This window comes from Oncorhynchus mykiss, chromosome 5 (assembly GCF_057628025.1).
Source record: "Oncorhynchus mykiss isolate SJ-2025 chromosome 5, ASM5762802v1, whole genome shotgun sequence".
NCBI lineage: Eukaryota > Metazoa > Chordata > Actinopteri > Salmoniformes > Salmonidae > Oncorhynchus > Oncorhynchus mykiss.
The window spans coordinates 26,559,978-26,584,171 of NC_143026.1; the positions used below are offsets into that span (position 1 = coordinate 26,559,978).

At 43.4% G+C, this 24,194-nt stretch overlaps 1 protein-coding gene across 2 annotated transcripts in view; it reads right to left on the reverse strand.

Moving 5' to 3' along the window:
• The window catches only part of LOC110523504 (syntaxin-binding protein 1), a 42,618-nt gene extending 21,271 nt beyond the window's left edge, over positions 1 to 21,347 (reverse strand). For both annotated transcript variants that reach the window (XM_036977143.2, XM_036977142.2), the window contains exons 1-6: positions 20,907 to 21,347; positions 7,715 to 7,764; positions 3,536 to 3,617; positions 3,189 to 3,265; positions 2,913 to 2,991; positions 1,415 to 1,518 (exon numbers count right to left, since the gene is read on the reverse strand). In XM_036977143.2, the coding sequence (XP_036833038.1) occupies positions 1,415 to 1,518; positions 2,913 to 2,991; positions 3,189 to 3,265; positions 3,536 to 3,617; positions 7,715 to 7,764; positions 20,907 to 20,943 (429 nt within the window). In that variant the 5' untranslated portion in view covers positions 20,944 to 21,347. The remainder of the gene's footprint in view (positions 1 to 1,414; positions 1,519 to 2,912; positions 2,992 to 3,188; positions 3,266 to 3,535; positions 3,618 to 7,714; positions 7,765 to 20,906) is intronic.
• Between the last annotated feature and the right edge of the window lie 2,847 nt (positions 21,348 to 24,194).

A 24,194-nucleotide genomic window follows, 5' to 3' on the forward strand; every position in this document is an offset into this window, starting at 1 on the left:
TTCATCTCATATGCATACGTATATACTGTACTCTATATCATCGACTGTATTCTTATGTAATACATGTATCACTAGCCACTTTAACTATGCCACTTTGTTTACATACTCATCTCATATGTATATACTGTACTCGATACATCTACTGTATCTTGCCTATGCTGCTCTGTACCATCACTCATTCATATATCCTTATGTACATATTCTTTATCCCCTTACACTGTGTACAAGACAGTAGTTTTGGAATTGTTAGTTAGATTACTTGTTATTACTGCATTGTCGGAACTAGAAGCACAAGCATTTCGCTACACTCACAATAACATCTGCTAACCATGTGTATGTGACAAATAAAATTTGATTTGATTTGATATATGATTCTCTTTACTGATATCCCTCCATACCTATTTCTGTCTGTCTCCATCTCTTTCTGATCCTCTCTCTTCACTTACAGCATTTCACAATCTCTCCCTCCCTCCAACTTTTCTCCATCTCAATCGATCTCTCTGACTATTCTAGGATCTCTGTATCTTGCGGTTGTATTTTTTCTACTATTTAAATTCTGCATTGTTGGGAACATTTCACTGTTAGTCTACACCTGTTATTTACGAAGCATGTGACAAATACAATGTGATTCGATTTTCTCTGCTTAGCTCTTTCTGGATTGATCAATCTCCCTCCATCTCCATATCTCTCTGTTTCTCTCCCTCCGTCTGTTTCTCTCTCCGTCCATCTGTTTCTCTCTCCCTCTGTCTCCCTCCCTCTGTTTCTCTCCCTCCCTCTGTTTCTCTCTCTCCCTCTGTTTCTCTCCCTCCCGCTGTTTCTCTCCCTCCCGCTGTTTCTCTCCTTCCCTCTGTTTCTCGCTCTTTCCCTCCCTCTGTTTTCTCCCTCCCTCTGTTTCTCTCCCTCCCTCTGTTTCTCTCTCTCTTCCCCCCCTCTGTTTCTCTCCCTCTGTTTCTCTCTCTTTCCCTCCCTCTGTTTCTCTCCCTCCCTCTGTTTCTCTCCCTCCTCCCTCTGTCTCTCTCCCTCTGTCTCTCTCCCTCTGTTTCTCTCCCTCCCTCTGTTTCTCTCCCTCCCTCTGTTTTTCTCCCTCCCTCTGTTTCTTTCCCTCCCCCTGTTTCTCTCTCTCCCTCTGTTTTTCTCTCTCTCCCTCTGTTTCTCTCTCTCCCTCTGTTTCTCTCTCTCCCTCTGTTTCTCTCTCTCCCTCTATTTCTCTCCCTCCCTCTGTTTCTTTCCCTCCCTCTGTTTCTCTCCCTCCCTCTGTTTCTCTCTCTCTTCCCTCCCTCTGTTTCTCTCCCTCCCTCTGTTTCTCTCTCTCTTTCCCTCCTTCTGTTTCTCTCCCTCTCTCTGTTTCTCTCTCTCTTTCCCTCCCTCTGTTTCTCTCCCTCCCTCTGTTTCTCTCCCTCCCTCTGTTTAGTACCTGTGATTCGTAGGGCAGGAAGGCGATGTTGATCTCAGTCAGGGTCTTGATGGATTTGGAAGCACGGCTCTTTACTAACTCGTTGAACAGTGGGTCGGGGCAGGCTGAAACAGGGAGAGGTTGATGTGAGTTTCAGTGCTGGTTCTGTGTGGCTCATCTGGTAGAGCATGGCACCTGCAACATCAGGATTGTGAGTTTGATTCCTGCTGGGGCCACCCATATGAAAATGTATGCACACACTACTTACTGTAAGAGGCTTTTCATAGGATTATGTTGGTGAAATTCAGAGCGATTTTCTAATTTGGATGTCTAGAGCCTGTTAAAGAGGCTGCGAATTTTTGCAGCTTTTTGTTAAAAATCGCGCAACATTTCAACGTCCTGCTACTCATGCCAGGAATATAGTATATGCATATGATTAGTATGTGTGGATAGAAAACACTCTGAAGTTTATACAACTGGTTAAATCATGTCTGTGACTATAACAGAACGCGTTTAGCAGGAAAAATCCCAAGGAAAACTGTTCACAAAAAAACCCTAAATAATATCCCTCCGCCAGTCTCTGTATTGTCTATGGCAAGGGAAAATAGATAGGGCCTACAGCTTCCACACGATGTCGCCAGTACTGTCAATTGATTTTAAATGAATCCTTGGTAACATGAGGAATAGGCACTTCCTGTCGTCGACCACACCACAGGAAGTAATGAAAGAGAGAATGTGGACCATGATTTCAAAACGTGCTGCTATTGAATATAGATCGCCCCGTGATCAATTTGATCGATTATTAACGTTTACTAATACCTAAAGTTGGATTACAAAAGTAGTTTGAAGTGTTTTGTCAAAGTTTATAGGTAACTTTTTTAATTTTAAAAAGTGACGTTGCGTCTTGTAAAGGTGAATTTTCCTTGGATCAGACGGCCTTCATAAATGGACATTTTGGGCATACTTTGACGGATTTAATCGGGAAAAAGACCCAATTGTGATGTTTATGGGACATATAGGAGTGCCAACAAAGAAGCTCGTCAAAGGTAATGAATGTTTTATATTTTATTTCTGCGTTTTGTGTAGCGCCGGCTACCGCTAAATCTTTTGTTTAGGTCTCGTTCAGGTATTTTGGGGGGTGCATGCTATCAGATAATAGCTTCTCATGCTTTCGCCGAAAAGCATTTTACAAATCTGACATGTTGGCTAGATTCACAATGAGTGTAGCTTTAATCGAGTATCTTGCGTGTGTGTTTTAATGAAAGTTTGAGTTTTATCGAGTACTATAGGTGGCGCTCTGAAATTTCTGCTGATTTGGTTCCTGTGCAGGAACCAACATCCGTAACAGGCTAGATCAACTCCGTTTTGTAATAAATTGAACCAACATCACAGCCCTCTCCACTAAGAATGAATGGCTGTGAGAGTATTCAATGATTGGCTGCGGCTGCGTCTGTGGTTGCATTTAATGACCTGTGTAGTGAATCTGTGTAGTGGAAAGGCTCCTCAGGTATCTACTCACAGTCAGTGAAGAAGACGTGGGCTGCTTTGTATTTGGCTGAATGGGGGTCTTTGAAATCGCCAATCAGGGTCTGCACAGACTGGAAAATTAAAGATACAAGATAGTGAGGTGTTTGTGTGTTTGTGTATTTGTGTGTGTGTGTGTGTGTGTGTGTGTGTGTGTGTGTGTGTGTGTGTGTGTGTGTGTGTGTGTGTGTGTGTGTGTGTGTGTGTGTGTGTGTGTGTGTGTGTGTGTGTGTGTGTGTGTGTGTGTGCATGTGTGCGTGCGTGCGTGTACCTTGTCCGTGGGGGTAATCAGGTAAATGGCCTCCAGGGTGGGAAGAGGCTCTCGCCGTTTGTTTATGTCCTCCACAACTAGAGAGAGAGAAAATAAACAGAAGGGAGAGATGTGGTTATATCATGTTTACTGAATGCTGAGCCATGTTTACCAAATGGTAGCTACAGTCAGAGATGAAGAGGGAAAGCAAGAGGGTTCAATCTCATCATAATCTGTCCACAATAAGTAAACCGATAAGCAGACTGCCTGTCTTCCGGCCTTTGGAACAACAACTCTCATTAAGGCGGAGACCAGACCATTTCGTCATCATATACAGTATCTTTGCTGCAGTGCTAACAATGGCTTACTGGTGATGCCATCTGACATGATGTCTGTCATCTTGCAGCAGGAGGACAGCATCCTCATGCTCAGCTGGTCCACAATCAGCGCCTGAGACAGGAAGAGAAACCAATGAGAAACCAGGGAGAGTGAGATACACGAAAGGGTTAGTCAGAGGCTTCAGAAAACAAAGTCTCTAAACATGTTGACTTTTAACATTGGTAGCACTGGTGCACCCAACTTTTAAAAGTCAGAAGCACCTGACTAAACAGGATTCAGGAGCACCAGAAAAATAAATTGATATAAATTTGTTTAGATAGCCTACATTAGGCCAAAGTGACTGCTTTTGAAAAACATGTCCTGAAGTAGCTATCCAGGAGCCACTTTCCTTTCTTCCAGTGCCATCTGCCATCTTAAACCAAACTCATCAAGTTACCAGGTTGTTGGTTACCAAACAAGTCTGCAGCCCGAGTAGTTTAATACAGCCCGTGACATGGTTTATGAAATAGCCAAATGTGACCCGCATATTTGTGAAAAAAAGGCTGTGGCTACAGATCAGTTTGTAACACCCCATTCTGACATACATCTTCATATTGGTACTCCATGGGATTCAAACCCACAACCCTGGCATTGCAAGCACCATGTTCTACCAACTGAGCTACACAGGGTACAAGGCCTCAAAATGCACCATTTTGTTTCTCTCCGTCGCCCACACACTTTCAATACTTGGATAATAAGGCATTGAAAGGCTGACATTGGTTGATTTTCAGTTTTTAAGGATACGTTTTTTCAAGTTGATTGACTACAAAAGTATTGTCCAGCCCATAGGGTATCTCATTGCACCCTTACATGTCATGTCTTGAAATATGCAGACAGACGGATATTTGATTTATTTCCATTGTAATACCTCTGACAGACAATTCCGTAACGCCACCACCAACTTTTGGACTTTCTAACATTCCCAGAAGGCATGGATCATTATAACCTAATGAAAAATGAACCTGATAATCTAATTTAATCTACTGCAGGCCTCACTCCTATGGGTCGAACCTTCTGAATGAATGATTATATTGAAGATAGAAGCCGCCTCTTAACGAGTTCCCGAGAGCCGATTCGTTACCCAACAAAATAACATACATTTATTTTGCCTAATTGTTTTATGACTACAGACAGTAGCTTATTATTGTGCCCTTGTGTTTACCCAAGTTCTCTCTCAACTCAGGGACCACCTGCCAGCTGATTTTTTTTTGCCCGATGTAGGAGAGAGACTCTCCGAGAGGAGAGAGACTCTCAGACTGAAATATTCACACGACAATTAATTTACCAATAGCTCAGCTAGGTGTGAAAAATCCCCCAATTTGTGCACAGTTTAGACTACCGATAGATAATGACGTCAGTCAGAGTTGAGTCCTATTGTAAAGTATAGCCTAATGGCCAAAAAGGACAAACTTGCAATGTATTTGATGCTTAAGTCCTCTGACATTTTACATTTCAAACTCCTTTACTTTCCTTTCAATATCACAGACCTGATTTGCCCTAACAACAAAATGCATCAACCCCTGCAAATATATACATTTCTTATAATCACATAATAATTCAAATGAAATGAGGTGTAGCAAGAGGAGAGAGACTACATACGCTAAAGACAATCAGAAAGAATGTGTCTTTAACCCTGCATTATGATATGAACAAAAGCCAGAAATGAGTGAGTCACTCAGCCCTATGCATATGTTCCTGCTTCTGTTGCCTATTTGAGTGTTTGTTTAATATCCTAGTGATGCTGGGATCACCGAGCCTCACGCAATGCAACATGTCAGGTAAATCCATTTCACAAGTCTGTTTTTAAACTTTTCTATGCTGTATATGAAAGGCTTTACATTTATTTTCATTAGACAGACTCTCTGTTATTACTTATAATGTATTTAATGGGCAGAACAATTATATTGTAATCTAACAGCCCCTGTTTGTCATGCAACAGTATCTCTTGCACTTTGACAATGATTTGACATGAGGCCTAATTCACATGATATGCCTAAAATACTTATATACACTAGGCTAATAAATAGTCACATTTTCCTTTGGATTGTTTAATGAACCTATATCATGTTATCCCTTTGGAGCACATGCAAAAGCGATTTGGAGTTGTTGAACAGGAGTGACAAAATGTATTACAATTTCATTTGAGTGAACGGAATGAGGAAGATGAAGAAGAAGAGGGTGATTGAATTTAGAACAATAGTGTAAGAATTGCTCTTCCTCTGTAGCTGTTACTTACTACAACTGTTGTTACACTATAAGGTTTTTATTCTAAGAGAAACTCAAATGTTATGTTATATTCTGTTATATTCATAAAATATATGGTTTACTGCAAGTGATGTCTGCTAAATTAACAAGTTGATGACGAAGCCATAAAGCCTCAGCTACTAAACACAGATTAATAAACCCCCCCCCCCCAATAAAACCCCCCAGGTTTAACATGTTTTCCAGACCAGAGCTATGTGTTTAATTTATTACATTTACCTGTGGAATGTTACCGAATAGATCTCAACAATAGGAAGAAGCATCTGGTGGCAGAGAGTCATGCGGAGAATGGAGTGAAAGTGCACCGTACTGGAAGTACTCAACAAGGCTGTGGGCCAGGTGTAAATGGTTTAGCAGGACAATAGACTCTTGCCGAGTTTAGGGACTTTACATTTATTAATGTGTGTTTGCGCAGCATGTCACTTCACCCATCTCTTTGCATAGCCCACCACATGCACTGTTTTCTAACCACATCTGGATGGATCCATAACGGATTACTATGGGAATAAATCACTGAATGAGAGAAATAGTGGAATAAAGTAGGCTAATGCAATTGATGGCATGAAATTGTTGCATACTGAAACACCCAAAGTTATCCAACTGTTATAATAGGATTTGAAGTGTGTGGTCAACTGGAGTGTGGTCAACTATTTCAGCACCGTTTCACTCTGACAGAGAGACCATCTGTAAAACATTTTGTGTTGCTTGGAAAAACTAGGTTAATTAAAAACCTTTCAGATAGGGTTTGGCAATCAAAACATCTGGCCTGCATGGACCTCTGTAGGATTATTTGTAAAAGTAAGCAAGCACCAACAAGCTTCATAAAGACGCCCTCTGATGGTCAAACTAGCATCAACGGCAACAATGACAGGAAAATAAATACGTCATGCACGTCATGCACTCCAACATGCCATAACATTGTGCAAGCTGTATGCTGCAACTTTTAAATGAGGACCCACTGTACTTTTGTGAATATCTGGACATTGGGTCCAAAAACAAACTGGCCACATTCAGGACATAACTTTGTAAGGACTGTGTTTGTGCAAAATGTTTCAATGAAAAAAACTGTGACCAGCTCAAACGCTGACTGTTGCGTCAATCGAAACTGGACGTTCTAATCACACCAGTTTGAGAGTACACTGCAGGGACCACAGTAGAATGACCACACCAGTTTGAGAGTACACTGCAGGGACCACAGTAGAATAACCACACCAGTTTGAGAGTACACTGCAGGGACCACAGTAGAATGACCACACCAGTTTGAGAGTACACTGCAGGGACCACAGTAGAATGACCACACCAGTTTGAGAGTACACTGCAGGGACCACAGTAGAATGACCACACCAGTTTGAGAGTACACTGCAGGGACCACAGTAGAATGACCACACCAGTTTGAGAGTACACTGCAGGGACCACAGTAGAATGACCACACCAGTTTGAGAGTACACTGCAGGGACCACAGTAGAATGACCACACCAGTTTGAGAGTACACTGCAGGGACCACAGTAGAATGACCACACCAGTTTGAGAGTACACTGCAGGGACCACAGTAGAATGATCACACCAGTTTGAGAGTACACTGCGGGGACCACAGTAGAATGACCACACCAGTTTGAGAGTACACTGCGGGGACCACAGTAGAATGACCACACCAGTTTGAGAGTACACTGCGGGGACCACAGTAGAATGACCACACCAGTTTGAGAGTACACTGCAGGGACCACAGTAGAATGACCACACCAGTTTGAGAGTACACTGCGGGGACCACAGTAGAATGACCACACCAGTTTGAGAGTACACTGCAGGGACCACAGTAGAATAACCACACCAGTTTGTTGCTAAGTGTCAAAGTGTAAAAAAAAGGGGAAAAAAGGAATACAAGGTGGACTGCAAAAATAAACTCTCACCTTCCATTCCCCCTTCTTCTTCACCTTCTTGATGACATCATTCATAATCTCTGTGAACGAGAAGAGAGGAGATGCACAGGTCAGAACAGTATTATTTTCTTCACATGCTTCTTCACTGTGTGTGCATCTGACCAATTTCAGTTGATACAATTCTATTTTTGTTATTTTCAATGTCAAAACCCCTAGCATATAGATTTGAGTGTACAGTACAGGTTCATAATATACAGTCATTTTCTCTGTCTGATTTAATTTCCTTGACAGACACTGTTTCCAAAGTGATGAGTGACAGTGGAGCACAGGAGACAAAAAAACACTCTCACACTCGCATCTGGGAACAAGGCCCGTGAGAAGAGTCATTCCTCTATGGAAGACACACACACGTATGCACCCCCTCCCCCCACCCACACACACACAACTTTCCCTGCACCAACTTCATGACATCTAACACAGCCCTTTGCTTGCTCCAAAGCCCCAACCCTGTCAGGAATCTATCAGCATCCTGCTGTGCCAAACACACCTAAGTCAGGCTGTGCCCAGAGAGCCCCAAGCTCACAAACAGATACACACACACACGCTTGTGAGATAAGTTACGAGTGAGAATATGTTGAGAATGTCAGTAAGGCCAGGTGAATAGTACCTCCCTGCAGTGAGCTCCACTCCCAGATCAGCCACAGAGCACACTGAACCTTATATATGGTTCTATTGGACCACATTGCTACTATATGCTCTTGACAGCCTTCCTCGTAGCTGTCATGTATAATTGTTGGTCATCTGACCCCTTTAAGAATACATCAGCATGCTGGCAAGGGTTCTGTTCTATATTAAGTGAATGGGTTGTGTGTTCATGTGTGTGTGTTTATTCATGTATGCATTGCCGACCGTAATGAAATACTCACATCATTGTGAACATATGGCTCATAGGGAGGGTATACGCTCTATTTGTTAGAGTTCATGTGTCTGTGACTCTGGGTATGACTGTGGGTACAATTTGGCAGGTAGTCTAGCAGTTAAGAACATTGGGCCAGAACCCAAGGTCTCTGATTCAACACCCCGAGCCGACTAGTTAAAAAAATCTGTCGATTTGCACTTGAGGAAGGCAGTTAACCCTAAATGTTCCAGGGTTGCTGTCAATAATGGCTGATCCGTAACTACACTCTCCAAGGGTGTCTCAGGGGGAATGGGATTTGCAAAAAGCTCATTTCCAATTCAGGTATAATACACAGTTGTACATGTGTGAAATAGGACAAACGTCAGCACCTACATTGTCTATTCTGCTAGGTCCATACCTAACATTGTCTGTTCTGCTAGGTCCATACCTAACATTGTCTGTTCTGCTAGGTCCATACCTAACATTGTCTGTTCTGCTAGGTCCATACCTAACATTGTCTGTTCTGCTAGGTCCATACCTATAGGTATGTATAGCTTCAGAAAGTATTCATACCCCTTGACTTATTCCACATTTGTTGCGTTACAGCCTGAATTCCAAATGGATACTTTTTTTCTCACCCACCTACACACAATACCCCTTAATGACAAAGTGAAAACATGTTTTTAGAAATTTTAGCAAATGTATTGAAAATTAAATACAGAAATGTCTAATTTACATAAGTATTCACAACCCTGAGTCAATACTTTGTAGGAGCACCTTTGGCGGTGATTACAGCTTTGAGTTGTCTTGGGTATGTCTGTATCAGCTTTGCACATCTGGATTTGGGATTTTCTTCCATTCTTCCTTGCAGATTTTCTCAAGCTCTGTTAAGTTAGATGGGGAGTGGCGGTGAATAGCAATCTTCAAGTCTTTCCACAGATGTTCAATGGGATTCAAGTCTGGGCTTTAGCTGGGCCACTCAAGGACTTTGACATTCCTATTCTGAAGTCATTCCAGCATTGCTTTGGCTGTATGCTTGGAGTCATTGTCCTTTTGGAATGTAAATCTTTGCCCCAGTCTAAGGTCGATTGCACTCTGAAGCAGGTTATCATCAAGGATTTGCCTGTATTTGGCTCAATTCATTGTTCCCTCTATCCTTACCAGTCTCCCAGTCCCTGCTGCTGAAAAGCATCCCCATGATGCTGCCATCACCAAGCTTCACGGTAAGGATGGTGTTAGGCAGGTTATGAGTTGTGCCCTTGTTTTTCTTCAGACATAGCGCTTGGCGTTCAGACCAAGGAGTTTTTCACGTGCCTTTTTGCAAAATCTAGGCGCTAACATGTGCCTTTTCCTTTAGGACTGGCTTCCGTCTGGCCACTGTCCCATAAAGCCCAGATTGGTGAAGTGCTGTAGAGACTGTTGTCCTTCTGGCAGGTTCTCCCATCTCAGCCAAGGAACTATGTAGTTCTGTCTGAGTGGTCACTGAGTTCTTGGTCACCTTCTTTCTTGACCAAGGTCCTTCTTGCCCGGTTGCCCAGTTTGGTCGGATGGCCAATTCTAGTTTAAATTTCCCAATGATGGAGACCACTGTGCTCTTGGAAACTTTCAACACTCTAGAAATAGTTTTATACCCTTCCCCAGATATGTCTCATAACAATTTTATCTCAGAGATCTATGGGCAGTTCTTTGGATTTCATGGTATAGTTTCTGCTCTGACATGCACTGTCAACTGGACCTTCTTTCTAAATCACGTCCAAACATTTGAATTGGCCACAATTGGACTCCAATCAAGTTGTAGTGACGTCAAGGATGATCGAAGGAAATTGGATGCACCTGAGCTCAATTTGGAGTGTCATAGCAAAGGGGTGTGAATACTTATGTAAATTAGACATTTCTGTATTCCATTTCCAATAAACTTGCACACATTTCTAAAAACATGTTTTCACTTTGTCATTATGGGTTATTCTGTGTAGATGGGTGAGAATGTATTTTATAAAATATATCCATTTTGAATTCAGGCTGTAACACAAAAAATAATGTTGGAATAAGTCAAGGGGTATGAATACTTTCTAAAGGCACTGTATTGGACACCATTTTCTTTCATATTTATGTTATGTGCCAAGTGCTTTTAGTGGTATACAAAGGTACCCACAGTATCAGATAAAGAAGTAATTGGACACGGAGCTAAAAGCCACAAGAGACGAGCAAATCCACAATGCTACGCAGATCACTGCCTGTGTATTAAATGCTGTCACTGGAGGGAAGGTCTCTGAAAGCATCATGTCTACTCTATCTTACACTGTAGCTAGCAAAATGGAGGGCTGCCTCCACCAATGAGTCAAAATGCATGATGAAATACAGCTTGTCTATTGCCTTCTCATGCAATTCCATTCCAAAATGGACTGAATCTATTTTGACTCCATTACAAGTAAATAAAGAATCAAATGTATTATCCAAAAGAAAAGACACATTTTTGCTAGATGCTAAATTCATTCTCTGAACTTAAAAAAACTACAAATTGGCTCTAGTTCTTCTCTGCTGCAGTATGAATAAACTCATTCCATTGGTCATCTGTGGATCAGGCCAAGTAGGGCCATGTGTGTGTGTGTGGCGGAGCCATTATTAGCCTGATCGCTGTTGTTGGCCATCTGGCTGCAGTATTGGGATAAATCCATTTAGGATGACTCTCTTTAACATTTTGCGGTATCCCCATATAAAAACCGCTAAGCCCTTTGGCGCAGTAGTGCCCAACATCTGGGCATACACAGAGATACAGATGGATTATCACAGATTAAACAGGCTGTGTGTGTGAATGTGCTATGTGGAGACTACCGGGCCATTCAGAGAATGAGGGGGATTTGTTGGTTAATTGCTGCCGATAGTAATTTGTAAGGACAACACTCACATGATGACTAAAGGGATAGCTTACCCAATTTACTACATGACATATTGGTTTCCTTGAACCCTGTACACAGTCAAAGGACAAGGTCATTTGGGTGGACTTTCCCTTTAAGCACAGACCACTCAAAGCCAGGGGGTTAGGTCTGTACATAATACAGCACTCCAACCGTAGATGCACTGATGTCATCATGATGTGACCTCGGTAGGGAAATAGTCTAATCTTGCAATCTTTGTGGGGAATGGCAGAGAGTGAATCCAAAGTGAATCCTTGATTCAGCTTGTCTATTTCCAGCTCTTTCTAGGCTATGTCACAAGAAACTGTCAGCAAACAGGATGACAGAACTGTAGGAGCACAAGGGATATCCTTCTCTCACTTTCCCTTTTCCTGTGTCCTGTGTGGTTCTCTTTGCCCTCCTATCTTCCCCCTCTCTCTCCGTCATACAGAAACAAAAACTGCCAGTCCACATGACTGCACATAGACATACAATTAAGTTAGAACCAAAATGGCTGTTTTTTTAAGGGCATGGGGTACATACATGTATACTCTCTCTGACTCCCTTCTCCTGAGCTGAGGTATGTGTATGTAAATGACAAAGAGACTGAGGGATAGCCAAAAGACAAACACCAAGATTAACAAAGCACATAGGAGGAAGTGGAAGTGGAGGCTGTTCTGAGATTGTTCTGGCTCTTCCTTGACCCCTGTGTGGCATAACAATGCAGTCCCATAGCAGGCAGACTGAGAGGAGGGAAGGAACCTGAACAAACACAGTGGAGCAGCTGTGTCAACTAGCAGAGTAGAGAGGCTAACCGGAGACACGCAGGAGTCTCCTTCAGATAGGTCTGGTCATATGCTACCAAACATAAATAGTAGAGTTATACAGTATGCAAGCGTTCTGCCCCTGAACAAGGCAGTTAACCCACTGTTTCTAGGCTGTCATTGTAAATAAGAATTTGTTCTTAACTGACTTGTCTAATTAAATAAAGGTTCAATTAAAAAATATATTTGTGTAAAAAATCAGTCTGTGTCTGTGACCAGACCAGTGTATGAAATTGTCCATTGTGGGATGGGTTGGAACCAGAGCTCTTTCTAGGTGAATCAGGCATAGCTGTCCTCAGCCTGATCTGTGTGTCACTGTAAATACGAAATCTATTTGACATCTCAGAGTTGTTCAAATTAGGGGGATACATAACCCTCACCTGAATCTTGATACTGACTTTTGTCTTCCAAAGTAGAGCAGAGAGAATTGGAATGGGTTAGACACATACAGATGATCCCCAACCATTCACCTCACACAGGAAGGCAGTACTCTGTGTTCACAGCATACTGAACAGCTGTCGCTTTAGCAGCCTAGCATTAACATCAACAATAACATTAACATCAACCCATACCACACTGCTAGGCTAACATTAATCCATAACCCATACTGTAATGGTAGGCTCCAGCAGGAGTCACTCAACACACTCTTCATACAGATAACCAAAACAGCGTAACATAACTAGCAGAATATCAGACCACTATCCTTTCCACTTCCATATGTTTTGGTATGAAACATTAACCCCCATCAAAATAGATATAAATATGGTAAAACAAAGTATGCTATTGCTTCTAAGCAGTATAGTAAATTGAAGCAGTATAATCATTCATAGACAGACTGGGGCATTGCCTGTTATTTCTCAGCCTTTATTGTAGGTCGTAAGTGTGCTTAGCACAGGATAAGCCTTTTATCCACACAGGAACAATTAGTCTCACTGAGAGGCTGGCTGGCTGTATGTTGTGTCATTGATGTGTATTGGTTTTGTCATGGTTGTGCATTGGTTTTGTCATGGTTGTGCATTATGTCATCCACTCCTGTAGAATCCTCAACATTGACCCCAACAAACACACAGCTTTCGCTACTCAACACTGAGACTTTCCCCCTTTACCTTCCTATTCTCCCTTGGGGGTTGGCGACTACGATTGAGTGACCCATTTTCTCTGGATATCAGCATTAGTCCCCAGGGAATGTAACATCCCTGCTCTTGAAGGGAAAGGTGGCCATTTTAGCAGGACACAGCCCCTCTCATCTCCCTCTCATCATCAGAACCATACTCTAGTCCTGGAGGGCACACAGCAGGAGGTACATTCACTCTTAATTATCTCAGTTAAAAAGATTAGGATCTTGACTGATTTGGTCCTCTGACATTTCGGATGGCTCTTGAAAAGACAAGAAGAGAATAGACACATTTGGTAAAATAGTCATATTTGGTTTAATTTTGCCCTGTTCATACTACATTAACAATACTAAACACAGTTCTAACATGTATGTAATAGTGTGGATACGACACAAATAAAAAACAGAGGAGAATGGATTCTCAGATGTAGATATTGACTACTGCTCTCCCTGGTATGATCCTCAGTAACAGAAGGAGCAGAGTGTCTCAGAGTGCCCTTCCACAGACTTAGCCAATCACAGGCAGCCATGAGTCGACAGTACCTCAGTCAGCTCTGTGAGGCCAGCCTGCCGTTACGCAACCTCTTGTCTCTCACAGCGTCACCGCAAAACAGATTCCAGATCAGCTAAGAGACATCTCAGGAGAACTGAACAGGAATAACAAGCAAGCAGCGACTACTCTCATCCCCATCTCAGACTGGGTCAAAGGTTGTGCTGTCAGAGGCTGGCTGCCGGTCATGACCACTTTCTCAGAGCAGGAAATGGATGGATGTGAGTGTGACTCTTTGCTGTAGCCACAGCCAGTGGGAAAGGGACAGGGTATTGTGAGAGGAAAAAGAATTCTAACATTCTAACGAACACAGACAAGATGAAGACCACGAACAATCCCTCACATAAATACTGTATTCTTATTGTGTTGAGGTAAAGTATTTGTCTGCCACAAAAATCTCTCCTGGTGTCTGGGAGTTATATTCCATCTATTTCTTCATTTTCCTACAACACAGTGTAATGACAGACTAGAGCAGGGTTGGGCAACATGCAAGCCTATTGGATCTAGCCCGGGCGAGGTTTTAGCACAAAAAAAAATACTTGATAAATTCACCTGCAGATACATTTCCCTCTATGTTTGAGTTCATTTTCCCCCTTATTTGAAAGCTGTATTTACTGACTGCAGTCAAGTGCAACGTTGAAGCAATTTACAAAATGCCTAGTCTAGTGCTGAAAATGGCAGGCAGTAAGAAATGTCAATGGAGAAGCAAGTGATGCATTGCAATGCCGCAGGCTGCTATGTCCTGGCAAGATCAGTTAAAACAAGGTTTCTCTCTCTCTGTCTGAAGTCTGAGCGGATTGTGTGCATGCGTAAGTGTCTGGTGTCTGAGTCAGGAGGGGAGGGGGGCTGTGATAGGTGAAGGAGCTCTGCAATCTCATGAGGTCTGAGGTACGAGGGCTTAATGACTCTGCACATCACCATCTTGATGAAATCCCTTCCCATAAAGCAATAATACTACTTTCCACATCACTTCTCCTCCATCACTCGCTCTCCTCCTCTTCCTTCTGTCATTATCCATCTCTCCCACTGGCAGCCTAATCTGCATTCTGTGATGTTGTTCCTCTCTTTCTTCCGCAGCAATGGCAGTATTGGCCGATGCTACTTGGCCCTGCTACAGCAAGCCTCTTGATGGTCTCTGGTGCATTTGGATGTTTCTATGTTAAGTATGAAAATATATAATAAAATAAACATCAAAATGCACCAGAGACCATCAAGAGGCTTGCTGTTGCAGGGCCAAGTAGCATCGGCCAATACTGCCATTTAATTTGTATGGTGCTTTTCGCTGCAGAGGAATCTCAAATCTAAATACAAGTCTGTCTTTGCTGTGTGTGAGTGAGGTCTGCTGGAGAGTTGAGTGGGAGGAAGGAGGAATAGTCCCTGCCAGTGCTGACACAGCAGCAGTGCTTCTTAATCAAAGAAAATGGGATGTAATTATTAATGTTCATAATCAAGACTATTCTAATCTAGCATATAAAGAGGGCTAGTCTGTGTCTAGAAAGTCATTAGAAAATATATTAAATGTTGGGTCTGTCTGTGTGTTTACAGTGGCAGGCTGAGGGCACTGCGTCACACAATGAACCCAGCAGGTGTGTGTGAGGCTGTATCCCTGTCAAGGTCAGTGTGTGTGTGAGTGTGTGAGTGTGTGTGTGTGTGTGTGTGTGTGTGTGTGTGTGTGTGTGTGTGTGTGTGTGTGTGTGTGTGTGTGTGTGTGTGTGTGTGTGTGTGTGTGTGTGTGTGTGTGTGTGTCCATCCTGGTGTTGGCCTGGGCTGTGCAGCTGATGAGTGCTTGGGATGGGTCAATGAGATGTACAGTAACTCCCTCTCTCCCTATACTGCGGAGCCTGGTCAACCCTGAAGTCCTACATGGTGGTGAGCATCCTCCCTCCCTCCTTCCATCCCTCTCCTCTCCCTGCATGGTCATCTCTCTGTCCTTCTGATTCACTTTGGAATCACATCTTAGCAAGCCTCGGAAAACCCAGGCTTCTCGCGTTCTGTTGTAGTTTTGGAAGGATGGAGCCGCAAGATCTTAGCAGCAGTCACAGCCCACATGGGGATGTGGGGTGCTCTTGAACCATGTTATTAAGAAACTGAGTGATGTCCACTGCAGACTATTAAAACCACCCACTCAAGCAGCAGGGACAATGAAGTGGGAGAAATACTATGAGTCATTGGGTAGGATGCAGTCGCTTGGGTCAGTTGGGCTACTGTGTCTCTATCTGGCATGTGTCACACTGGATTTACAGTCATGATCACACTACTCCCGGTTTCCTCCTCTGTACTGTCAGGCTAGTCTCTTCTCACAGCCCATGTACTGTCAAGCTACCTACACAAGCCTCATATCACACCCTGTGGACCTCAGTCTGACAGAAAGGCTAGAATGTAAGACAGGGCCATTGTGATAAAACTGAAATGCATGTTTTAGGCTAAGTATTTCCAACAAGTAAAAGATCAAGACATGACAGAATTGAGAGCAAGATGTGTGACATCCTTCTTGTCTGATCCATATAAAGTCAAACATAAACGTATTACATTTTACATTTGAGTCATTTAGCAGATGCTCTTATACAGAACGACTTAGAGTAGTGAGTGCATACATTTTCATACTGTATGAAGCACAGATGAGACTGGGCACAGACAGCACTCTAACCCCTGCAATACCACTGATTCACTATAGTGGCAATAAAAAAGAGAACAAAGAGATGGTTTTCTGTTGCAGAATGCTGCTGAAAAAATACATTATTTTGTTGAATGATAAAAATATAGGCTACCATGCATTCTCAATTATTTTTAAATAAATTCATTTTAAGGGCAGGTAATGCAACTAGAATCACGTATTCTCTCCCATTTCGTTTAGAGGTGTAGGCAGCCTACAAATTAATGTCAAAATGTAATTGACACATCTATGGACTTTGGCCTTTCATGCCTATCGCTGGCCCTATTTTGTAGTCTGCTGCTTCATGGAATTGATGCTCACGATCATGAAGGCGGAGGGAGAGAGATATAAACGCTATACGCTGCCCATCCCCCTTCAACAGAGGTTGCTACTGCGCGTGCTGCAGAGGACCCGTGGTGTATCGCGTTTTACTGCGTACATTCCCGTTGTAAACCAATCCGAGCCAATCTCCTCACCATCAACCCAGTTAAATAGCACGCAGGTGCTCGATGCATCCCTCCCTGCCTTTATCGACATGCTTAACTCGCAGGCTCTACCAAACAACAGTGCAGTATTCAATATAAAAAGTATAATTAATAAGAAAAAAAAACACACAAAATAACAATAAGTATGAAATAAGAGAAGAAGCTATATACAGTGTCAGTACCTAATGTATACTGTGCAGGGATACTGGACTATTTGAGGTAGATATGTAACATGTAGGCAGGGATTAGGCAGGGGCAGATTGACCATCTGGCAATTCTGGGAAATGTCAGATGGGCTGGACCATTTTTTAGTTGTGTGGGCTGATCGAATTTGACACACAAAAAAACTATGTTTTTATATAAAAATAAAACAATGAAAAAGGTGACATGGCTGGCAGCCCATGGTCCTGTTAAGATGATTTTAAAAAAAGATTTCTGCCAATTTCTCTGTTATACGAATCTACAGTACCTAATACTTTTTATCTACTTTGCAACTACTTAGCATGTTAGCTAACCCTTGCCCTAACCTTAACCTAAGCTTAACCCCTAACCCTAACTCCTAGCCTCGCTAATGTTAGCTTAACATTAGCGTTTGCCACCTAGCCACCTACCTCATGTTAGCCACAACAAATTGGAATTTGTAACATATCATAGGTACTGCAAATGCATAACATAATGTACAAATTGCAATTCGTAACATATCATGCGAATTGTAATTCGTAACATATCATATGAAATGGATGATGGACATCCACAAATTGATACATAACATACCAAACGTAATACGTCTGCCTCTCTGTCCAGGTTGGTAATTTGGTAGGCTAACGTGATCAATAGGCTATCTCTTGAGAATCAAGCTATTGGGTTCGTTTGTTGAATATTCTTTGCATATCTAATTGCACTACCATTACTGATAGTAAGTAGGCTTGTGGGCTATGCCTACACATCCACAATAACCTCTGGATATAAATCCGTTGCAGTTGATGTCACCATTATCTGATAAAAACATGTTTAATCTTTTAAAAAAACATACATTTGGTGAGCCTTTAGGACAATGCCTCACCCCGTAATAAATCTGGTTTGTGTTTAAGATGCGCACACTTGTTTTTGTCTGCAGTTTTCGGTTTGGCTATTTGTCTGAGCGAACCACCCCTTCAACGCTCGCCCCCACCCGCACCCGGTGGCGCCCCGTGACTCCCCCGGCAAGATGCCGCCCGCCCTGGGCTGCTGCCATGTCGCCCGTACCTAAATCCGCTATTGATTTTTGTATTAGTGAATAAATAAATCTCTTTGCCAAAATTCGTAATCTCTCCCATGTCTTATTCGACTAGTATTTTTTGAAAGTGTAAGGATAATAATTCAGCCATAGTTGTTCTGAAATGTTTATTGCTTGCCTACATTTTACTCCCTCTATGTTTAATATAACACACATGCATTAATTATTAATTTATGTTGCCTACGTGAAGTTTATTCTATAGAAAGTATTTGACTCTGTGTGTCACATAACTGTGTGTCACACTAGCCACAACATTAAGGAAATTAGAAGGGGGGGGGGGGGGGGGTTCTGGCAGGGGGGAGATATTCGGCACAACACCTGTTATGTTTTGCGTGATGATTGTGAGGCGTTATACAAATATGACAAGGACTTCAAATAGGCCTATTACACGTCAATGGAACTGTAGCCTACTGTTCAGATGGGTTAAATGGAAACTTAAATTTGGACAATGACTGTAGGTCTATAATCGCTCACATAGCCTTAATATAAACTCCAGCATAATTAATAATTTCTTGCAGTATAATGATACACCAAACGTAGGCACAATTTTGATTTGGGAACAGCAGTAGATAAATATGATTTATTTATTTCAGCATCTTGAGAGAATGCGAATGCGTTAGATGGGCTACCGTCTGGTGCTATCTATAGCAGAATCATGAAAGCTGATAATAGTATTTCAACCAATAAAATATGCATCCATGCAGAACTGAAATCGTATCAGAAACATGTAGTGTCGTTTTCAAATCGTTATATTTCTTTACAACCGGTCAAACTGATGTCATTTGGAAATTTTGCACTGAAAATCTGTGACAGTGAAAACTTGATCCATTCTATCGATTTATGACATAATTCCGGTGAGCAGAGGTTTATTTAGTCCAATGACTAAAGAAAAGCTGCATGTATCTAATTATAGACAAGTTGACTAACAAATAACCTACCAAAATGTAGGAAATGATAAGTAGAAACATATCTAAATCAGGCAAAAAAAACGTTACGCCTTCTCTGACTAGCCTACTGCGCATTTTATATATTAGCGGATTAGGGTCGTGTTCGGGCTCAGATTTTCACTTTACAACATATAGTCGGACGGTTGCGGATGGGTTAACAATTGCGGGCGGGTGAACAAACGGCTGACCTGCGCACCACTAGTCCACACATTTTGCCAGATGATTTGTGATGCTACACTCTTTAAAAAAGGGTTCTGGATTGAACCAAAAAGTGTTCTAAACTTGCTTTGTATATGGCACCCGTAAACGTTCCATATGGAACCCAATGGTTCAATATGAATCCATTTTGGTTCAGTCAAGAATAACACCTGAGATTCCTACACAATGGTTCTATATTGAACCTTTAGTGGTGCAATACGCTATATGAAGCAAGCAATATAACCATTTTTGGTTTTTATCCAGAACCTTTTTTCCTATGGGTGTACATAATATTTCGTTTGAACAGTTAGAGAGATGTCTCAAAAGACCCTACATGACCATGGCCTGCAACATTCATGGACTTCAACCTCCAGGGGATTGGGCAATAGGCCTAGTGACAGCACTGTCTGAAAACAACCATCGATGCTTATTTTGAAACCATACACCGATGCTGTTTCATTAGGCTTCAACTGCTACTTAAACTGCGCAAATGATGCTTGTAGATCGTGAGCAAGTAGGCCTATGAGTCAAGGCGCATTGCCACTTATTATACGCGGATAAAAACACCGTAATATCCGTATTCGAAAAGGTGTGTTAACATACGGAATGCGGATTTTTTCTGTTTTTACTGTCTATTTCATTCCTGTCCTCCATATAGAGGACAGCTCACCCTCCGCCATTACTCTAATACTGCAGACCAATAATATCATGATGTTTAACCTTCATTTTATTGTTTGAACCGTTCATGCTGAAGGATGATGTTCTATGCAGCGTATTGCACTGGTGATCCATCATAGGGGTGAGGCATTTCTGAAACACGGCAATCTCATAAACGCTCTAGACGCAGCTCTCCTGGGTGGAGAATATTCATTTACGATCCATCTAATCATCAATTACATGAAATTATGTAATTTATCGGCCTACAACGTTCTACTGTGCAGTTAACATTCTGCCTCAATTTAAAAAATCAATGGCCTGGAATAGCATATGGTTTTAAACGTTGTGTAATGTCACTCTACTGCCGCACAGTTTGTATTTTAATTTCAGATTCGTAGTATGGGCGTATCTGTGTCTTTCTCGATCAAAGCACCTTCTTATGCAGAGTTCGATTTTTCATAGTTGATAATTGGCCGCGGCGCGTTCAGATTATAGCCTAATCCGTCGAAATTGTAATGCGCATCAGCATCGCTGTAGCAGAGAAATTGCACATTTATAGGTCCCTGGCTAATGCTATAGCTCCCTGGCTCATGCTATAGGTCCTTGGCTCATGCACATCACCACTCTGTCCGAGAAAAACGCACAGTGCATCCCATCGATGTGTATCAATGGATGTTCAATTTATATAAAATGGTCAATAGGCTAAATATAATAAGGTATTCTTACTTTCACCAACCACCGCCTTGAGTCCTATGGGTGCCATGATGCTCTTGTGTGTTTGACCGTATTCTCAATCTCTCTCTTTGACTCCCTCTTTCTCCCTCGCAGTATTCCTCTCGTTTCTCTGCTCGACCGAATGTGCACACCTCACATCGCTGCAGAGCTTCGAATGGAGACGTCACTGCTTATCTCTCCACCCCCATATCAGTGGCTACATTAGCCAATTACATTTATAAAAATGTCATTATTATATGTTTTAGTGGAGACCCGTCATTCAGGGCAGGTGGGTCAGAACCACATTTTTTAGCATGTTATTTTTACATGAATACATTTGCAAACATTTCAGTTTGCAAACAATGTAAAAAATGAAATTATTATTGAGTTTATACAGTCGCATACAAACATGTTCTCCTTTTTGCTTTCTTGAGTAAGGCAGCAACAAAATGCAGGTGTTTCAGTCTAGCTCAGTGCTTTTTATGGTGGTGGGGCAGCCAGCAGAAAATACAGAGTGTAGGGGTTGGTAATATTCTCTAGTTGCGCAGTGATTGGCTCAGTGTTCTGTCACTCATGGGGACCCAATGTCACTTCAAAATCTATGGGGAGAGCTCGAAAATTCAAGCCACTTGGGTGCTGCCATAGAGTTTTATTAGAAGTTGTTACGGTGCGTGAATGAGGACCCAAAAGCGAATTAACGTAAACAGAGCTTCTTTAATGACAAAACATAGGTAGGCTCAGATGGACCGGCAGATTCCGACAGGACAGGACAAGGTTGCAGCAAACATGACGATAGTCTGGTTCAGGCATGAATAACACAAACAAGAATCCGACAAAGACAGGAGCAAAAACAGAGAGAGATATAGAGGACTAATCAGAGGGAAAAAGGGAACAGGTGGGAAAAGGGGTGACGAGGTAGTTAGGAGGAGACAAGGAACAGCTGGGGGAAAGAGGGGGAGAAAAGGTAACCTAATAACGACCAGCAGAGGGAGACAGGGTGAAGGGAAAGGACAGAAACAAGACACAACATGACAATACATGACAGTACCCCCCCACTCACCGAGCGCCTCCTGGCGCACTCGAGGAGGAAACCTGGCGGCAACGGAGGACATCCTCGATCAGCGCACGGTCCAGCACGTCCCGAGAGGGAACCCAACTCCTCTCCTCAGGACCGTACCCCTCCCAATCTACTAGGTACTGATGACCACGGCCCCGAGGACGCATGTCCAAAATCCTACGGACCCTGTAGATGGGTGCACCCTCGACAAGGATGGGGGGGGGGGGGAAGACGAGCGGGGGCGCGAAGAACGGGCTTGATACAGGAGACATGGAAGACCGGGTGGACGCGACGAAGATATCGCGGAAGAAGAAGTCGAACTGCGACAGGATTAATGATCTGAGAAATACGGAACGGACCAATGAACCGCGGGGTCAACTTGCGAGAAGCGGTCTTAAGGGGAAGGTTCTGAGTGGAGAGCCAAACTCTCTGACCGCGACAATATCTAGGACTCTTAGTTCTACGCTTATTAGCAGCTCTCACAGTCTGCGCCCTATAACGGCAAAGTGCAGACCTGACCCTCTTCCAGGTGCGCTCGCAACGTTGGACAAAAGCCTGAGCGGAGGGGACGCTGGACTCGGCGAACTGAGATGAGAACAGCGGAGGCTGGTACCCGAGGCTACGCTGAAAAGGAGATAGCCCGGTCGCAGACGAAGGAAGCGAGTTGTGGGCGTATTCTGCCCAGGGGAGCTGTTCTGACCAAGACGCAGGGTTGCGAAAAGAAAGACTGCGTAAGATGCGACCAATAGTCTGATTGGCCCGTTCTGCTTGACCGTTAGACTGGGGGTGAAAGCCGGAAGAGAGACTGACGGAAGCCCCAATCAAACGGCAAAACTCCCTCCAAAATTGAGACGTGAATTGCGGACCTCTGTCCGAAACGACGTCTGACGGAAGGCCATGAATTCTGAAAACATTCTCGATGATGATTTGTGCCGTCTCTTTAGCAGAAGGAAGCTTAGCAAGGGGAATAAAATGAGCCGCCTTAGAGAACCTGTCGACAACCGTAAGAATAACAGTCTTCCCCGCTGACGAAGGCAGTCCGGTGACAAAATCTAAGGCGATGCGAGACCACGGTCGAGAGGGAATGGGAAGCGGCCTGAGACGGCCGGCAGGAGGGGAGTTACCGGACTTAGTCTGCGCGCAGACCGAACAAGCAGCCACGAAGCAACGCGTGTCATGCTCCCGGGTGGGCCACCAAAAACGCTGGCGAATGGAAGCAAGCGTACCCCGAACGCCAGGGTGGCCGGCTAACTTGGCAGAGTGAGCCCACTGAAGAACGGCCAGACGAGTAGGAACGGGAACGAAAAGAAGGTTCCTAGGACAAGCGCGCGGCGACGGAGTTTGAGTGAGTGCTTGCTTTACCTGCCTCTCAATTCCCCAGACAGTCAACCCGACAACACGCCCCTCAGGGAGAATCCCCTCGGGGTCAGTGGAGGCTACTGAAGAACTGAAGAGACGAGATAAAGCATCAGGCTTGGTGTTCTTAGAGCCCGGACGATAAGAAATCACGAACTCGAAACGAGCGAAAAACAGCGCCCAGCGCGCCTGACGCGCATTAAGTCGTTTGGCAGAACGGATGTACTCAAGGTTCCTATGGTCAGTCCAAACGACAAAAGGAACGGTCGCCCCCTCCAACCACTGTCGCCATTCGCCTAGGGCTAAGCGGATGGCGAGCAGTTCGCGGTTTCCCACATCATAGTTACGTTCCGACGGCGACAGGCGATGAGAAAAATACGCGCAAGGGTGGACCTTGTCGTCAGAGAGGGAGCGCTGAGAAAGAATGGCTCCCACGCCCACCTCTGACGCGTCAACCTCGACAACGAACTGTCTAGTGACGTCAGGTGTAACAAGGATAGGTGCGGATGTAAAACGATTCTTGAGGAGATCAAAAGCTCCCTGGGCGGAAACGGACCACTTAAAGCACGTCTTGACAGAAGTAAGGGCTGTGAGAGGAGCTGCCACCTGACCGAAATTACGGATGAAACGACGATAGAAGTTCGCAAAGCCGAGAAAGCGCTGCAGCTCGACGCGTGACTTAGGGACGGGCCAATCAATGACAGCTTGGACCTTAGCGGGATCCATCTTAATGCCTTCAGCGGAAATAACAGAACCGAGAAATGTGACGGAGGAGGCATGAAAAGAGCACTTCTCAGCCTTCACAAAAAGACAATTCTCTAAAAGGCGCTGGAGGACACGTCTAACGTGCTGAACATGAATCTGGAGTGACGGTGAAAAAATCAGGA